Source organism: Oreochromis aureus, linkage group 9, assembly GCF_013358895.1.
Source record: "Oreochromis aureus strain Israel breed Guangdong linkage group 9, ZZ_aureus, whole genome shotgun sequence".
NCBI classification, from domain to species: Eukaryota; Metazoa; Chordata; class Actinopteri; order Cichliformes; family Cichlidae; genus Oreochromis; species Oreochromis aureus.
Genome location: NC_052950.1, coordinates 36,858,438 through 36,873,107, shown reverse-complemented (window position 1 = coordinate 36,873,107; position 14,670 = coordinate 36,858,438). Strand labels below are relative to the sequence as shown.

Genomic DNA, 14,670 nt, shown 5'->3' with positions numbered 1-14,670 from the left:
TAATACAAACTTCAAATCAACAAGGAAACAGCTGCAGAACATGTGGATCAAAATGAATTCATTAAAAAAACAACACGTAGACTTCGAGGACATTGTAAATACACTAAAGTGAAAGGAGCAGCCAAAAGTATAGGTTTGATAGAATTTGAATGACCTAAAAGGAGTCATCTGCTATCTTTAAAACCACCCTGATGTATGCTGCTGTTTTTAACATTTCTTTGCTGCCATTGTGAATAAGAATGCTCTTGGAGCACTGCTCCACCTTCTGGTACAACCTTGTATTACATGGAAGTACAGCCCAACACCAGTTTAGCTTGAGATTCTTTTTTCTGGACATAAAGTCACAGCAGTTGTTTTTTTCAAAGACAGTTGACGGATTTAGTTCATATTGGAAGCTTTAAGGGCAACTGGTGTGAAATTATTTGGAGTTCTGGGAGAAAGGGATCTAAGAACAAGGATTACCACAGTAGAAGATTAAATATGAAAAAGGATTAAAGTGTATCTGAGGTAACACATAAAATGAATACATGAAAAACAATTACATTTTGAAAACTGAGAAACGTCAAATGAAAGACACTGATGTGCATATCTATATTGACAGTTTTGATACGATATTAGTTTGGTAAAAACACATTCCTATAACTTTTATAATACAGTAAAAAGTACAACTACTAATCACTACTATGTCCTAAGGGAACAAAGATTAAAACGGGTCTCAAACTCGGGGCCCGCATATTGACATGAAGAAGTTTTTTTTAATTATTATTAAAAAAAGATTTAATACAGGGAGTGCAGAATTATTAGGCAAATGAGTATTTTGTCCACATCATCCTCTTCATGCATGTTGTCTTACTCCAAGCTGTATAGGCTCGAAAGCCTACTACCAATTAAGCTTATTAGGTGATGTGCATCTCTGTAATGAGAAGGGGTGTGGTCTAATGACATCAACACCCTATATCAGGTGTGCATAATTATTAGGCAACCTCCTTTCCTTTGGCAAAATGGGTCAAAAGAAGGACTTGACAGGCTCAGAAAAGTCAAAAATAGTGAGATATCTTGCAGAGGATGCAGCAGTCTTAAAATTGCAAAGCTTCTGAAGCGTGATCATCGAACAATCAAGCGTTTCATTCAAAATAGTCAACAGGGTCGCAAGAAGCGTGTGGAAAAACCAAGGCACAAAATAACTGCCCATGAACTGAGAAAAGTCAAGCGTGCAGCTGCCAAGATGCCACTTGCCACCAGTTTGGCCATATTTCAGAGCTGCAACATCACTGGAGTGCCCAAAAGCACAAGGTGTGCAATACTCAGAGACATGGCCAAGGTAAGAAAGGCTGAAAGACGACCACCACTGAACAAGACACACAAGCTGAAATGTCAAGACTGGGCCAAGAAATATCTCAAGACTGATTTTTCTAAGGTTTTATGGACTGATGAAATGAGAGTGAGTCTTGATGGGCCAGATGGATGGGCCCGTGGCTGGATTGGTAAAGGGCAGAGAGCTCCAGTCCCACTCAGACGCCAGCAAGGTGGAGGTGGAGTACTGGTTTGGGCTGGTATCATCAAAGATGAGCTTGTGGGGCCTTTTCGGGTTGAGGATGGAGTCAAGCTCAACTCCCAGTCCTACTGCCAGTTTCTGGAAGACACCTTCTTCAAGCAGTGGTACAGGAAGAAGTCTGCATCCTTCAAGAAAAACATGATTTTCATGCAGGACAATGCTCCATCACACGCGTCCAAGTACTCCACAGCGTGGCTGGCAAGAAAGGGTATAAAAGAAGAAAAACTAATGACATGGCCTCCTTGTTCACCTGATCTGAACCCCATTGAGAACCTGTGGTCCATCATCAAATGTGAGATTTACAAGGAGGGAAAACAGTACACCTCTCTGAACAGTGTCTGGGAGGCTGTGGTTGCTGCTGCACGCAATGTTGATGGTGAACAGATCAAAACACTGACAGAATCCATGGATGGCAGGCTTTTGAGTGTCCTTGCAAAGAAAGGTGGCTATATTGGTCGCTGATTTGTTTTTGTTTTGTTTTTGAATGTCAGAAATGTATATTTGTGAATGTGGAGATGTTATATTGGTTTCACTGGTAAAATAAATAATTGAAATGGGTATATATTTGTTTTTTTTTGTTAAGTTGCCTAATAATTATGCACAGTAATAGTCACCTGCACACACAGATATCCCCCTAAAATAGCTAAAACTAAAAACAAACTAAACTACTTCCACAAACATTCAGCTTTGATATTAATGAGTTTTTTGGGTTCATTGAGAACATGGTTGTTGTTCAATAATAAAATTATTCCTCAAAAATACAACTTCCCTAATAATTCTGCACTCCCTGTACGAAGACAATATGAGCAGAGGGTTACAGGCACAGACCTTTAAGAATTTAGCCTTGTGGGTCGTGCAGTTTCTGTTGCAGGGAGAATGCAACACAAACTGCTCACACACAACAGCACTGCCCCTCCTGTTGTGTGTGAGCACGAGAGAGGGGAAAATGACAATGACAGTCAATGGTTGGTACAGGCGAGAAACGGAAGATCAAAGCGTGTAAAGTGTAAACCACGACAGCCAAAAAGAGTGCCTGACAAGCACATGTTAACACTCATCTGTACACTGTGTTTGCCCCCTCCAAAACAGTAAAGTTCAGATGATGTTTGCACATTGGTAACAGTGAAACAGTTTATTTACAGCGTGGGATCGTTTGTGTTTGGAGTATGAACTGAGATTCCTGAAGCTCTTGTCACACTGGTCACAGCTGAAGTTCCCTTCAATGTGTGTACGTTCATGAACTTTACGATTACCTGAACACGAGAAGCTTATGTCACAGTGTCTGCACTTGTATGGTGTCTCTCCTGTGTGGATGCGTTTATGCACGTTAATGTTATCTGCACTGCAGTAAGGAAGGATGACCCACACTGGTCACAGATGTGCTTTTTGACCCCACTATGACAGAGTTCATGTTTTGAAATGCACTTGGTGTGGTGAACCTCTCCCACATTCTTTGCAGTAGTTCATTCTGTCTCCAGGGTGTTTACGTTGATGTCTTATTAGGCTCTCTTGATGACTGAAAGTTTTTCCACAAAGGTCACAAAGAAACACTTTCCCACCACCACAGTGACGACAGGGTTGAGAACTGGATCCATCTGTGTCGCTTTGCTTCTAAACAAAGACAAAAAGACAGTGTAAGTCAGTCCTTCAACATTTTTATCCTGAACGTCGCCTAATGAGACTTGTTACACTCAGGCTAAAATTCAAGAATAAAAATATAAATACATACCTCACAGTAACTGCACTTGTAGAGTTACTTTCTGGTGTGGACGTGTTGGTGTTTTTCCAGGTGACGTGGAGACTTAAAAGTCTTATCACACAGGTCACATTTATAAGGTCTTTCTTCAGTGTGGGTAAACATGTGGCGCTGTAACTGTGTGGCTGTTGTAAAGTGCTTCCCACACTGATCACAGCAGTAAACATCATTTCCAGTGTGAATCCGTAGGTGAATATTTCGGCTGCCTGGCTGGCTGAATTTTTTTCCACAAATGTCACAGCCGTATGCTTTAATTCCAGAGTGGGTGAGTTGGTGTCTTTTTAAGCTTATAGCCAGGGTAAAAGACTTTCCACACAACTCACAGCAGTGTGCTTTAAACCCACTGTGGATGAGTTGGTGTGTTTTTAAGCTTTCAGGCAGGCTAAAAGACTTTCCACACAACTCACAGCAGTGTGCTTTAACTCCACTGTGGATGAGTTGGTGTCTTTTTAAGTTTGCAGCCAGGGTAAAAGACTTTCCACACAACTCACAGCAGTGTGCTTTAACTCCACTGTGGGTAAGTTGATGTGTTTTTAAGTTTCCAGCCAGGCTAAAAGACTTTCCACACAAGTCACAGCTGTGTGCTTTAACTCCACTGTGGATTACTTGGTGTGTTTTTAAATTTTCAGGCAGGGCAAAAGATGTTCCACACAACTCACAGCTGTGTGCTTTCACTCCACTGTGGGTGAGTTTGTGTCTTTTTAAGCTGTCGGCCCGGATAAAATCCTTCCCACACTCCTCACAGCTGTATTTTTTCTCTCCCTTTCTTCTGTGAGGTTTGTCGGCCTCCTGAGAGCGCTGACTTCTCGCTCCATGTTGGTCCTGCAATGACAGAGATACAAACAGAGGCAGTGAGTGAAATGCAGTCGTGGAACAAACTGAAACTGACTCCATTAGTGGGATCCAAGATGTCAACAAACACATTGTAGGTGTGTTACCACCACCTTCTGGTGATACTATCACATTACAATGATGTGCTACAATGAGAGTTGGAATGAAAATGACATTATTGAAGGAATATTGATCACAGGAAAAAAAATATTTTACTTGAAAAATTGTGAGTTCGACTGATGCTATTGTTTCATTGTGTGCTGATTAAATATGATCTTTGTATTTCTTGTAACTTCTGTGCTTTTTTTTCCTCGTAATACCCTTAGGCCCCCTCCTCGATTCAGAGATGGTCTTTCCCTTTTCACGTAAATGGCCTCCTTGACTCGGCGCTCAAACCAGAGTTCCTCCCTGTCCTGCCTGTAGGTGTAAATAGACTTCAGAGTCCTGACCTGACGAAGTAGCTCTTCTGTGTTGTGCCATCTTCTTAGCCAGAGGTTGCTTGGTTTCCCCGATGTATAAAATCTGGAAATCCTCCTGACATTTAACACCGTACACTATGTTACTCTATGTTTACACTATGTTTGTGTCGGGGGACCCGATCCTTGGGGTGGACCAATTTTTGGAGCAGCATGTTTTGGGGTTTAAAAGCCACCGAGATGTGATGTTTAGAAAAAACGAGTCTCTGCGGTTCCGATACTCCTGACACATATGGGATCACTACAGGTTTTCGCTTGGGCAGCGGTTGTCCTTCTCACCTGGATCGCCTGGAACTGTCTTTAGGCGCCTTCCCAGTTTTGACAAATGTCCAGCTAGAATAACCACAATTACTCAGGGCCTTCTTGATGTGATATTCTTCTACTTCCTGGCCGTTGTGTCAGTAGGGATGGTGTTTGCTCTGTGTTCATGCTCCAGTGGATGATGAGAGTCAAACCTTATATACTGATCTGTATGCGTAAGTTTAGGGTAAACATCAGCTTTTAGATGTCCCCCCATCATCTGCAACTGGAAATGCTACATCAAAATGAAAAGAGTCAACTTTTGGGGATTCTATGGTTTCTGTTAGTGTGTGAAGTACATTCTGTATGTATGGAGGAGCCCAGGATAGAAAAGTTAAAGCTGCTGGTAACAACCAGCTGTGCACACAGTTTCAATAACAGTGTAACTGTGATATTTTTCTCACCTTTTGTGTTGAAGTCATTGTTTCCTCTGTAGTGGCTGAGCTGAGTCCAAATAGCTGATATTGTTCCTCTGCTGCTCCGTCAGACTCTTCTCCTCCTGTTACTCAGCTGGGACACAAAAGTATAGATATGTATTTTATCCCTGACAAGAAGAAGCAGAGCAAATAAACATTACTACACTCCTCAGTGACAACAATACCTATGAAGCTTCAAGGTGAAACCCCAGAAGCAACTACAAAAAGAAAGTCATCAGCTGCCTACAAGAACTTGAAAGGGGAAAAAAAACCACTGAGCGCCCTGCATACCACCACCTTTACCCAGGGGATGCTGCACCCTGTATATAAGGACTTCCATAGATCCACAAAGAAGGAGTCCCACTCAGACTCATTGGTAGCAGCATAAACTCAGCCACCTACAACATTTCCAAGCACCTCATCACCATCCTAGCTCCCCTTGTGGGGAACACACCCCATCACATCAAAAACTCTGCTGACTTCACCAACAAGGTCCACAAACTTACACTTGATCCAGATGAAACCAGAGTGTCCTTTGATGTGGTCTCACTTTTCACTTGTATACCTCCAACCGAGCCAGTGGAGACTGTCAGGAAACAACTACATCAAGACAGCTCCGTACAAACCAGAACCAGCTTCACCCTGATCAGATCTGCACACTGTTAGACCTCTGCCTTACCACCACATATTTTAAATACAACGAGGGTTTCTATAGACACAAACATGGATGTGCTGTGGGCTCCCCAGTGTCACCCATTGTAGCCAAACTTTACATGGAGGAAGTGGAAAGAAAGGCTCTTGGTTATTTAACAGGGACAGCACCGAGCCACACAAGAAGTCCAGTCACTTTCTTTATAAGACGCCTTAACGTCCACTCACATCCTGGGCCATCCGACCTTAGGAAATCACATGATAGGGTGGGGCCAGGTTTAACAATGAGCTCACCCGAAACCCTGGCTGATTGTGACCCACACCCGTTTTCACACCTCGGCTCATGTGATTCGGTAGAGGCTCATCAGGGGGTCCTTTTGTCCCTCTTTGGGTGGGGTTGGGGGGGGACACTCCCACAGGGTTTAAATCTGACACTCTCTGCCATCTGACCTTAGAACTGAAGAAGCTTCTCGGGCGAGAGGTGAAATGGCTTCATGCAACTTAAAGAAGTCCAGACGCTTTTCTTTCCAAGTTCCTCAGACTTTGCCAAACCTGTTTTCATCTAACGACGCTGCTTCTGTCTGAAAAACACTCAGAAAGTGAACCAACCACAAACCTAAAGACCCCACTGTTTTTCTCCAAACACTCTCTCACTCTTCTCTCAACGTGTTGACAATAAACTGTGAACAGACACCGAGGAGAGCAGCAGAAGACCTCATTCAGGAGCTAAACTCAACATGAACTGAGCTCACAGTAAAGTTAGCTCGGTGCTTACCTTTAGATGAGCCCACAAACCGAGAGAAACTCCGTGATGAAGCTGGAACTCTTTCCAAACACAGGAAACAGATCAGGGAGCAAAGACCCACGTGGTTCACGCTGATCTCAGCTATGATCCAGGAGACAAGGGTGGGCAGATCGATGCAGATATCGATCCAAACGTTGGTAGTGGTTTATGATCGATACTTTAGTTCATTTCTCTCCTCTAAGTTCACTACTTTACTCCCGTTTCATGAAAAAGCAGCTCTCTCTGCTCGACTCCTCTCCTGCGCGCACACTTTGCTCCGCCCCCTTCTTCTTCTTCTTTTACGTATTATTGGCGGTTGCCAAACAACTGCATGGTGCATTACCGCCACCACTGGTATGGAGTGTGGACAGAAATCACGCTAAAAAACAAACAAACAAAAACTTCAGCTCCGCCCCCTTCTTCCTGCTCTGCCTAGGTCGTGTCCAAATTCATGGGCTGCATCCTCCTGAGGACCCGGCCTTCGCAGTCTACGTGAGCTGGGTCCTCAGAAGGTTGGGTAGGCCGGAAGTAAACGGCTGGGGAAAGTGGACGGTCTAGCCTTCTGATTAGCGTCACCTCTGTCTCGGTGGAGTTTAATAAACTCGGCCATCTGCTCCTTGCTATCTAAAATATAACAGGACACTGATTAAAATTCTCGACCGTCTCATACTTCTTTTTAATCAGTTTTCTGTTTGACATTTAGTCAGCTGTGTGAAAACCAAGGAGGAACCCACCCGGGGATTAATAAAGTTTTATTTTATCTAATCGAATCTAATAACTTTAATCTCAGCCAAGCTGATTTACTCACAAACAAACAAAACACTGAAAAAAGCCCAACAATAACATTTGTAGGCTGTCTAAGTGACATACATTACGTTTAACCTGAGTAGTGAAAGTCCGTGGTGACCTGAAAATGACGTGCTGGGAGTTGTGCCGTTCTCGGCGGCTTCAGTGACCGTCGAGCTCCCGGCTAGCTATGGAGCTGGTGGGTAACAGATGTCTCCGAAAACGTCGAAGCACTTTTGAAAATATGCGATATCTTGATAAACCGAGCAGATATTTGATGTTTACACAGCTACTTTCTCGCCTGAAAATATGTTAAAAGTTTATTTTGTGACTCAGAAAGATTAGTAAGAATAATTTTAAAACTTAGTAGCAGCCGTCATTGTTGGAAACTGAAGTTTGGCTGGGCCGCGCTATGAATTCTGGGATATGGTCGGCCACGAGGGACACACCCGACTCATCCTTCAAATTCGGGGAAAAGGAGGACGCATTTGTAGGATGCAACCCATGAATTTGGACACGACCCTAGACTTGTTGGTTTCTGGTCACGTGACTTAGTTGCGCAGCGTCACTGGCTGTATCCCAATAGAGACTGAAAATGTGACGTCATTCTGGAGTAAAACCGAAAAGGATTCTGGGAACGAGTGGCAAGTGGTACTAGCGCACGCAGGCTTTCACATGAAAACAGTCACACAGCGATAAAAAGAAACACAAAGAATGGCAAGAAGCTGTTTTATTATTTACTGCAATAGCCGGTGGCATGACAGCCACGAGAAACCGATGGGTAAAGAGATCAGTTTTTATCGGATTATGTCGTGGAAGAGAAATTGTTCAAGCCATGTTTCCAAAGTAATGAAGAGCCAACGGATGGCCTGGATTGCAGCAATTCGAAGACCAAATATAACGTCCCAGAACACTCCAGCTCACATGTTAGTCTGCTCCAAGCATTTCCACAAAGGTAAGTCTTCTGTTGTAGTTATTACGTAATTTATCATAACATAATTGTTGATGTAGGTTACAAATAAGTCTTCTATTGATTTGAATTGAATTCGTTGCGCTATGCTGCTTTGTTCACTGTGGCTTTGTGGACTAATGTTTGTTGTGTTTTGTAGGAAAACCAGCCTACAAAATGCAGGAATGCGATCCAGACTGGGCACCCTCTATCAACCTGGGTCATACCGAGTTTAAAGTCTGTGAAGGTTCTCAGTCATCCAGGTCATCGTAGTCTAAGGAGCTTGGAAAGAAAAGCGTCTGGACTTCTTTGAGTTGCTTGAAGACGTTTCACCTCTCATCTGAGAAGCTTCTTCAGTTCTAGGGTCAAATGGTGAAGAGTCCCAGATTTAAACCCAGTGGAAGTGTCCCCCAAAAGAGGGACAAAAGGCCCCCTGATGATCCTCTACCTAATCACTTGAGTCAAGGTGTGAAAGCAGGTGTGGGTCCCAATCAGCCAGGGTTTCAGGTGAGCTCATTGTGAAACCTAGCCCCACCCTATCATGTGATTTCCTGAGGTCAGATAGCCCAGGATGTGAGTGGGCGTTAAGGTGTCTGGGGAAGGATCTCAAAACTGAATTATCGATGGCAGACAGTTGGTTTCGTAAACCACTGCCTCTGTTCAAAGATGGTCGCTCACAGTGGATGTAAATGGCTTCTTTCACTCCTCTTTCAAACCATCTGTCCTCTCTGTCTCTGTCTCAAGATGACAGAAGAACAAGGTGATATCGTTTTTAAATTGTGTTGATAGGCCACGTAAAACCAAAGTAATGATAAAATATATATAAGCGGCGTTTTTTCCTCAATAGTTTCGTCGTATTTACTGTGTAAGGAAAGCGCTAGCAAGCACTCTCTGCTCATGAAGAAAAACCAAAACCCTGCCCTTTCATGTTGGTGAAAAATGCACCATGTCGACCAATGAAAAAAGGATATTGCAACATGACATTTGGTTGTTTAGAAAGAAGGAGAAGAGGGCGAAAGAGAGAGAGGGCAGAAAAAGGGAGTGAGCGAGACGTGAGAGATTGGTGACGTTTAGCGTGTGTGTAGTTAATGTGTTGTCTTGTGTAGTTAGTGTGTAGTGTTGTGTTGTGTGTCAGAACAAATAGGCGACTTCTGTCTCCAGGTAAAAAACAGGATGAGTGCTACACCTGCTGCTGTCAGGTTTGCAGGCATCAGGCTGTGATGTTCTCCTTTATAGTGGACAGAAGATTATTTTTTTTGGAGTGGCACAAATAATTTGTGTGGCATCTTATTGAATGCAGAACAGCTGATTGTTCTGTAAATAGTTTGAAATGGTTATGTAAAAAAAATGTTGCTTCTACTTTGAACAGAAGAGCAGCAACTTGGGTGCAGGTCTCTGCGACTCCGGCCATACAGCTGCAGTGGGTGGCTTCAACCCTCCCTGTGATGCTCACAATGACCCATGGCTGCAATGCTGGTTCATTTAGTTCATTCCCTTAATGTTCAGAACCTCTCTCCACGCTTTAAAGAGGTTGAGGTCATGCATCTGTGTGGATCCTCACTTGTCCGACCGCATTACCTCAGTCAACATCCCCTACATGGAAAGTTTTCATGGGGATATAAGTCCCCATGAATGACACTGAAAACTCTTAAACTCAATTTACCCTCCTGTAATCTAACTTAAGCACACCGTTTGTTTGCAGTTTGGAAGGGTAAATTCATCCTTTCAGTATCTGAAGCACACCCTCTGCAAACTACCTATCCACAGCAAAGTTCTGGGATGAAATTTACAAATGTATTTTCATTGAAGATAATTTTTTACTGAGCTGCAGGAACCCTATTCAGTGTGAGTGTAGAACAACCAAGTGTCCCCTGATGGCACTCCACATGTGCCATTGAAAACAGTTAATCTGAACATGAAATCATGGCTCAAAATACTTGTGAGACAATTTCCTTTATTTAGTTTTATTTTACGTTTTTTTTTTTTTTTTTTTTTTTTTTTTTTTTTTTTAACACCAAACTATTTAATAAGTGTTTAATAAAACAAACTTTAGAGTCAATCAAATATAAATAAATCTTTAGTAGTATCAGGATTTCACAACACAAATGACAAACAGAAAACAACTGCAGAACATGTGGATCAACTGGACAGGAAACACACTAAAGTAAAACTAAATACATGAAAAAACACATTCATTTTGAAATGGAATATCAAAGGTAACCAAAGAAAAACAAGAATTTGATGTAGATAACTATACTATCTTCCTGAATACTGTACTATCCTGAACCATTCAGGATTATTCGCTGTAAATCCAGAAATCAGAGCTACCTCATCAGATCCAAGTGTGACATCAGCTGACACACTTTTTATAGGAGAGTCCAGCTGAACTCTGTGGAGCCTGAAGTCTGATTTCGGGTCTGCTTGATGTTGATGTTTGCACAGAGCAAATAATGAAGTGAATGTTATTGCACATTGGTAACTGTAAAACTGTATTTACAGTGTGGGATTGTTTGTGTTCGGAGTATGAACTGAGACTCTTGAAGGTCTTGTCACACTGGTCACAGCTGATGTTCTCTTCCTTGTGTCTATGTTCATGAAGGTTACGATTACTTGATTGTGAAAAGCTTCTGTCACAGTGTCTACACTTGTATGGTTTCTCTCCTGTGTGCACGCGTTTATGCTGTTTGAGATGACCTGCAGTGGTGAAGGATGACCCGCACTGATCACAGATGTGCTTTTTAACCCCACTGTGGATAAGCTTATGTATTTTTAATGTACTTGGTGTGGGGAAGCCTCTCCCACATTCTTTGCAATAGTTCATTTTATCTCCAGTGTGTCTACGTTGATGTAATGTTAGGCACCACTGCTGACTGAAAGTTTTTCCACAAAGGTCACAGCGAAACTCTTTCCCACCACCAAAGTGACAGCAGGGTTGAGAACTGGATCCACCTGCGTCACTCTGCTTCTAAACAAAGACACAAAGAGCGTGTAAGCCGGGGAATTCCTTCAACATTTTTATCCTGAATGTCACCTGAAATAAAGAGCATCTCTGCCAACGTCCAATTACATTTTGTAACACTCAGCGTACTGGGCAAAGATGACTCTTCGTTTGTAGGTAAACCACTTCATGTGAAGATTGTTGGTTAAATCGATGGATGATCTACTCTGCATGTCACAAGATACTAACCCCAAGGTGCTCTCCAGTGCATCCATTGGAGTGTGAATGTTAGATAGCAAGGGGAGAAGCTTTTAAAACTTTACTTTTTTCCAACATCAGGAAAGATTCATATTTGTGTCAAATTTGATTGAATATTCTGTACATGACGTTTTCATGTCTCATTTAGCTTTGAAATTAAACTTAATTCACATAATACTTCAAAATAACTGCATCTGTAAAAATATAAATACATACCTCACAGTAACTGCACTTGTAGAGTTTCTTTCTGGTGTGGATCTGTTGGTGTGCTTTCAGGGAACGTGGCTCTTTAAAAGCCTTATCACAGAGGTCACATTTATAAGGTCTCTCCTTAGTGTGGGTAAACATGTGCCGCTTTAATTCTTTGTATACCACAAACACTTTGCCACACTGATCACAGCAGTAAACATCATTTTTGGTGTGAATGCGTAGGTGATTATTTCGGCTGAGTAGCCACCTAAAGGTTTTTCCACAAATGTCACAGCTGTACGCCTTAATTCCAGTGTGGGTAACTTCATGAAGTTGTAAGTTCTTACTGCGAGCAAAAGTTTTGCCACACTGATCACAGTTGTACGGTTTAAATCCACTGTGGATGAGTTGGTGTCTGTTTAAGTGTCCAACCGTCTTATAAGACTTTCCACACAGCTCACAGCTGTATGCTTTAATTCCACTGTGGATGAGCTGATGTGATTTTAAGCCTTGAGGTTGGGTAAAAGACTTTCCACACAGCTCACAGTTGTATGCTTTAATTCCACTGTGGAGGAGTTTGTGTGTTTTTAAACTTCCAGCCTGAGTAAAAGACTTTCCACATAAGTCGCAGATGTACGGTCTAACTCCACTATGAATGCGTTGGTGTGTTTTTAAGCTTCCAGCCTTGGTAAAATCCTTCCCACACTCATCACAGCTGTATTTTTTCTCTCCCGTTCTTATGTGAGGTTTGTCGGCCTCCTGAGAGCGCTGACTTCTGGATCCATGTTGGTCCTGCAGTGACAGAGATACAAACAGAGGCAGTGAGTGAAACTGAACAAACTGAAATTCCATTAGTGTAATCAAAGAGTCAACAAACAAGTTCTAGGTGTGTTGCCACCACCTTCTGTTGATAGTTTCACATTACAATGACGTGCTAAAATGAGAATTGGAATGAAAATAACATAATTTAAGAAATGTTGATCGCTGGAGAAAATCTTTCATTTCATGAAAAATGGGGAGTCCAACTGATGATATTGTTGTTTCGATGTGTGCTGATGAAATATGATCTTTGTGTTTTCTTATAACTTCTGTGGTTTTTGTTTGTGAATGTAGAGTCTGTATGTATGGAGGAGCCCAGGATGGAAAAGCTGCTGTTATCTCGTGGCAACACTTTCAGCACAGGAACACTGAATAAGGGAGCTCCCCAAGGGTTTATGTTGAGCCCCCCACTTTTTCATCATGTTTGCGGACGACACAGCTATGGTAGGACACTTTAACAATGGTAAATGGCCATGCTTGCTGAGCAACTTGGATGAGGTCACTGCACAAATAAACACAGCCCACATTGTTTTTACAGCCCTATGCATTGCCAAGAAAACGGTCCTCCTTAACTGGAAAAATAAAAATAATCTTAATTCTAATCAATATAAAAACCATCTAATAGATCACATTAGTCTTGATACAGCCTCTACCACATTTGATCAATCCCTCTGGGCTCCTTTGATCGGCTTCATCACCTAGTGGGGGTGGGGGGTCATGGTTTGGTCCTGCCTTCGCTATTGTGGTTGATGTGGAGGTTGGGACGGGCTTAGGGCGCCAGGACAACCCCTAGAGACGTTATCCCTGGAGGGCTCAACCCGGGGGGTTGTGGTCATAACCTGGTTAGTGGCTCTGGTCGCTCTTAGAGGGTGTTCTCCTCGTGGCTGCGTGCAGCGGGGCTGGGGGATGGTCTGTACTGGCGGACGTAGGTTACTGGCCTGGTAGCCTGGCTGCCCCTGAGTGGATCCGGGGCAGGCGTGGGGGCTTCGTCTCCGTGATGGGGCTCTGGCTGGGCCTTGGGGGCTTCGGTCCTCGTCGGTGTGTCACCGAGGTTGTGGGCGGGTGGGTGCACGGGGGCTCAGCCCTGGCACAGGGGGCCTCTGGTGCATCGGCCTAACTGGGGGGCTCTTTAACTGGCAGGGAGGTTGTTCCATCCTTGCAGAAGTCCACTCTGCAGGTGGGGGAGAGACACAGGAGAGGTGGAGAATAAACCTAACCTGGGTGTCCGTTGTCTCCATTCAATCATCTGGAGATGATTGAATGTTGGGGTGGGTATAGTTTCCTCTGCGGTGGGGTAGGGTGGGCTTCCCCAGGTCCTGTGGGGCTTGGCGGTGCTGCTGCCGTGGGCCCGGTCTGGATGGGCCTGGGCTCCCTTGCCTTGGTGGGTACCAGAGGACGGGGTGCCTACTGGGGTCAGCGGGGAGCTGGCCCTAAGGAGGCATCTTGCCCTCCCTTCTTTTCTTCCCCATCCCCGGCTGCCTCCCTCTTCCCGCTCCACCACACCCACCCACACAAGTAGGGCCTTGGGGTGCGGGTGTGTCACCAGGGTGCAGGGGAGGCATTTCCCCCCCCCGTCCCCTTCTGGCCACCTGTGCCTCAATTTTATTCCACAACTTAGACATCCACATTATTCACACTCTCATAACACACACACACACACACATATATATAGGGCCTTGAGGGTGACCACGTTAACGGCGTCCAGTGGACGGTCTGTGTATTCAACCCTACCTCTGGCGCCGGTGGCCTCCTCTCAATTTTAAATCCATGTAGACATTGAGGGTTCTCGGGAGGGGCTGTGCTAACACCTGCTGCTCTCTGGCAGCAGCACCATGCCCTCCCTTGTTTTAAATGCACTTTAGAACAACACGCAGCAACACTACACATGAGCGGGAGGAGGGAGGTATGGGGTCTTCACACACCCCAGTTCTCTACTAGCCATCGGGCGGGGCTGGGAGGAGT

General features: G+C 43.8%; 1 protein-coding gene across 2 annotated transcripts; it reads right to left on the bottom strand.

Moving 5' to 3' along the window:
• Positions 1-10,478: 10,478 nt before the first annotated feature.
• On the bottom strand, positions 10,479-12,790 carry LOC116313488 (zinc finger protein 85-like). Of its 2 annotated transcripts, none has more exons than XM_031731195.2 (2): positions 11,917-12,790; positions 10,479-11,469 (listed from the first exon to the last, which is right to left on the bottom strand). In XM_031731195.2, the coding sequence occupies exons 1-2, from the start codon at positions 12,739-12,741 to the stop codon at positions 10,855-10,857; spliced, it is 1,440 nt and encodes a 479-aa protein (XP_031587055.2). In that variant the 5' UTR covers positions 12,742-12,790; the 3' UTR covers positions 10,479-10,854. The 2 variants fall into 2 exon arrangements, with proteins under 2 accessions (XP_031587055.2, XP_039473281.1); XM_039617347.1 differs by having other exon boundaries at positions 10,479-11,466.
• Positions 12,791-14,670: the final 1,880 nt, after the last annotated feature.

Bases quoted from the DNA above. Each gene is read 5' to 3' on its own strand.
- LOC116313488 (XM_031731195.2), bottom strand. From the start codon at position 12,741: ATGGAATTTCAGTTTGTTCAGTTTCACTCACTGCCTCTGTTTGTATCT. The intron at 11,470-11,916 runs GTATGTATTTAT...GTCTTTGTTTAG, and splicing joins ACAAGTGCAGTTACTGTGAG to AAGCAGAGTGACGCAGGTGG.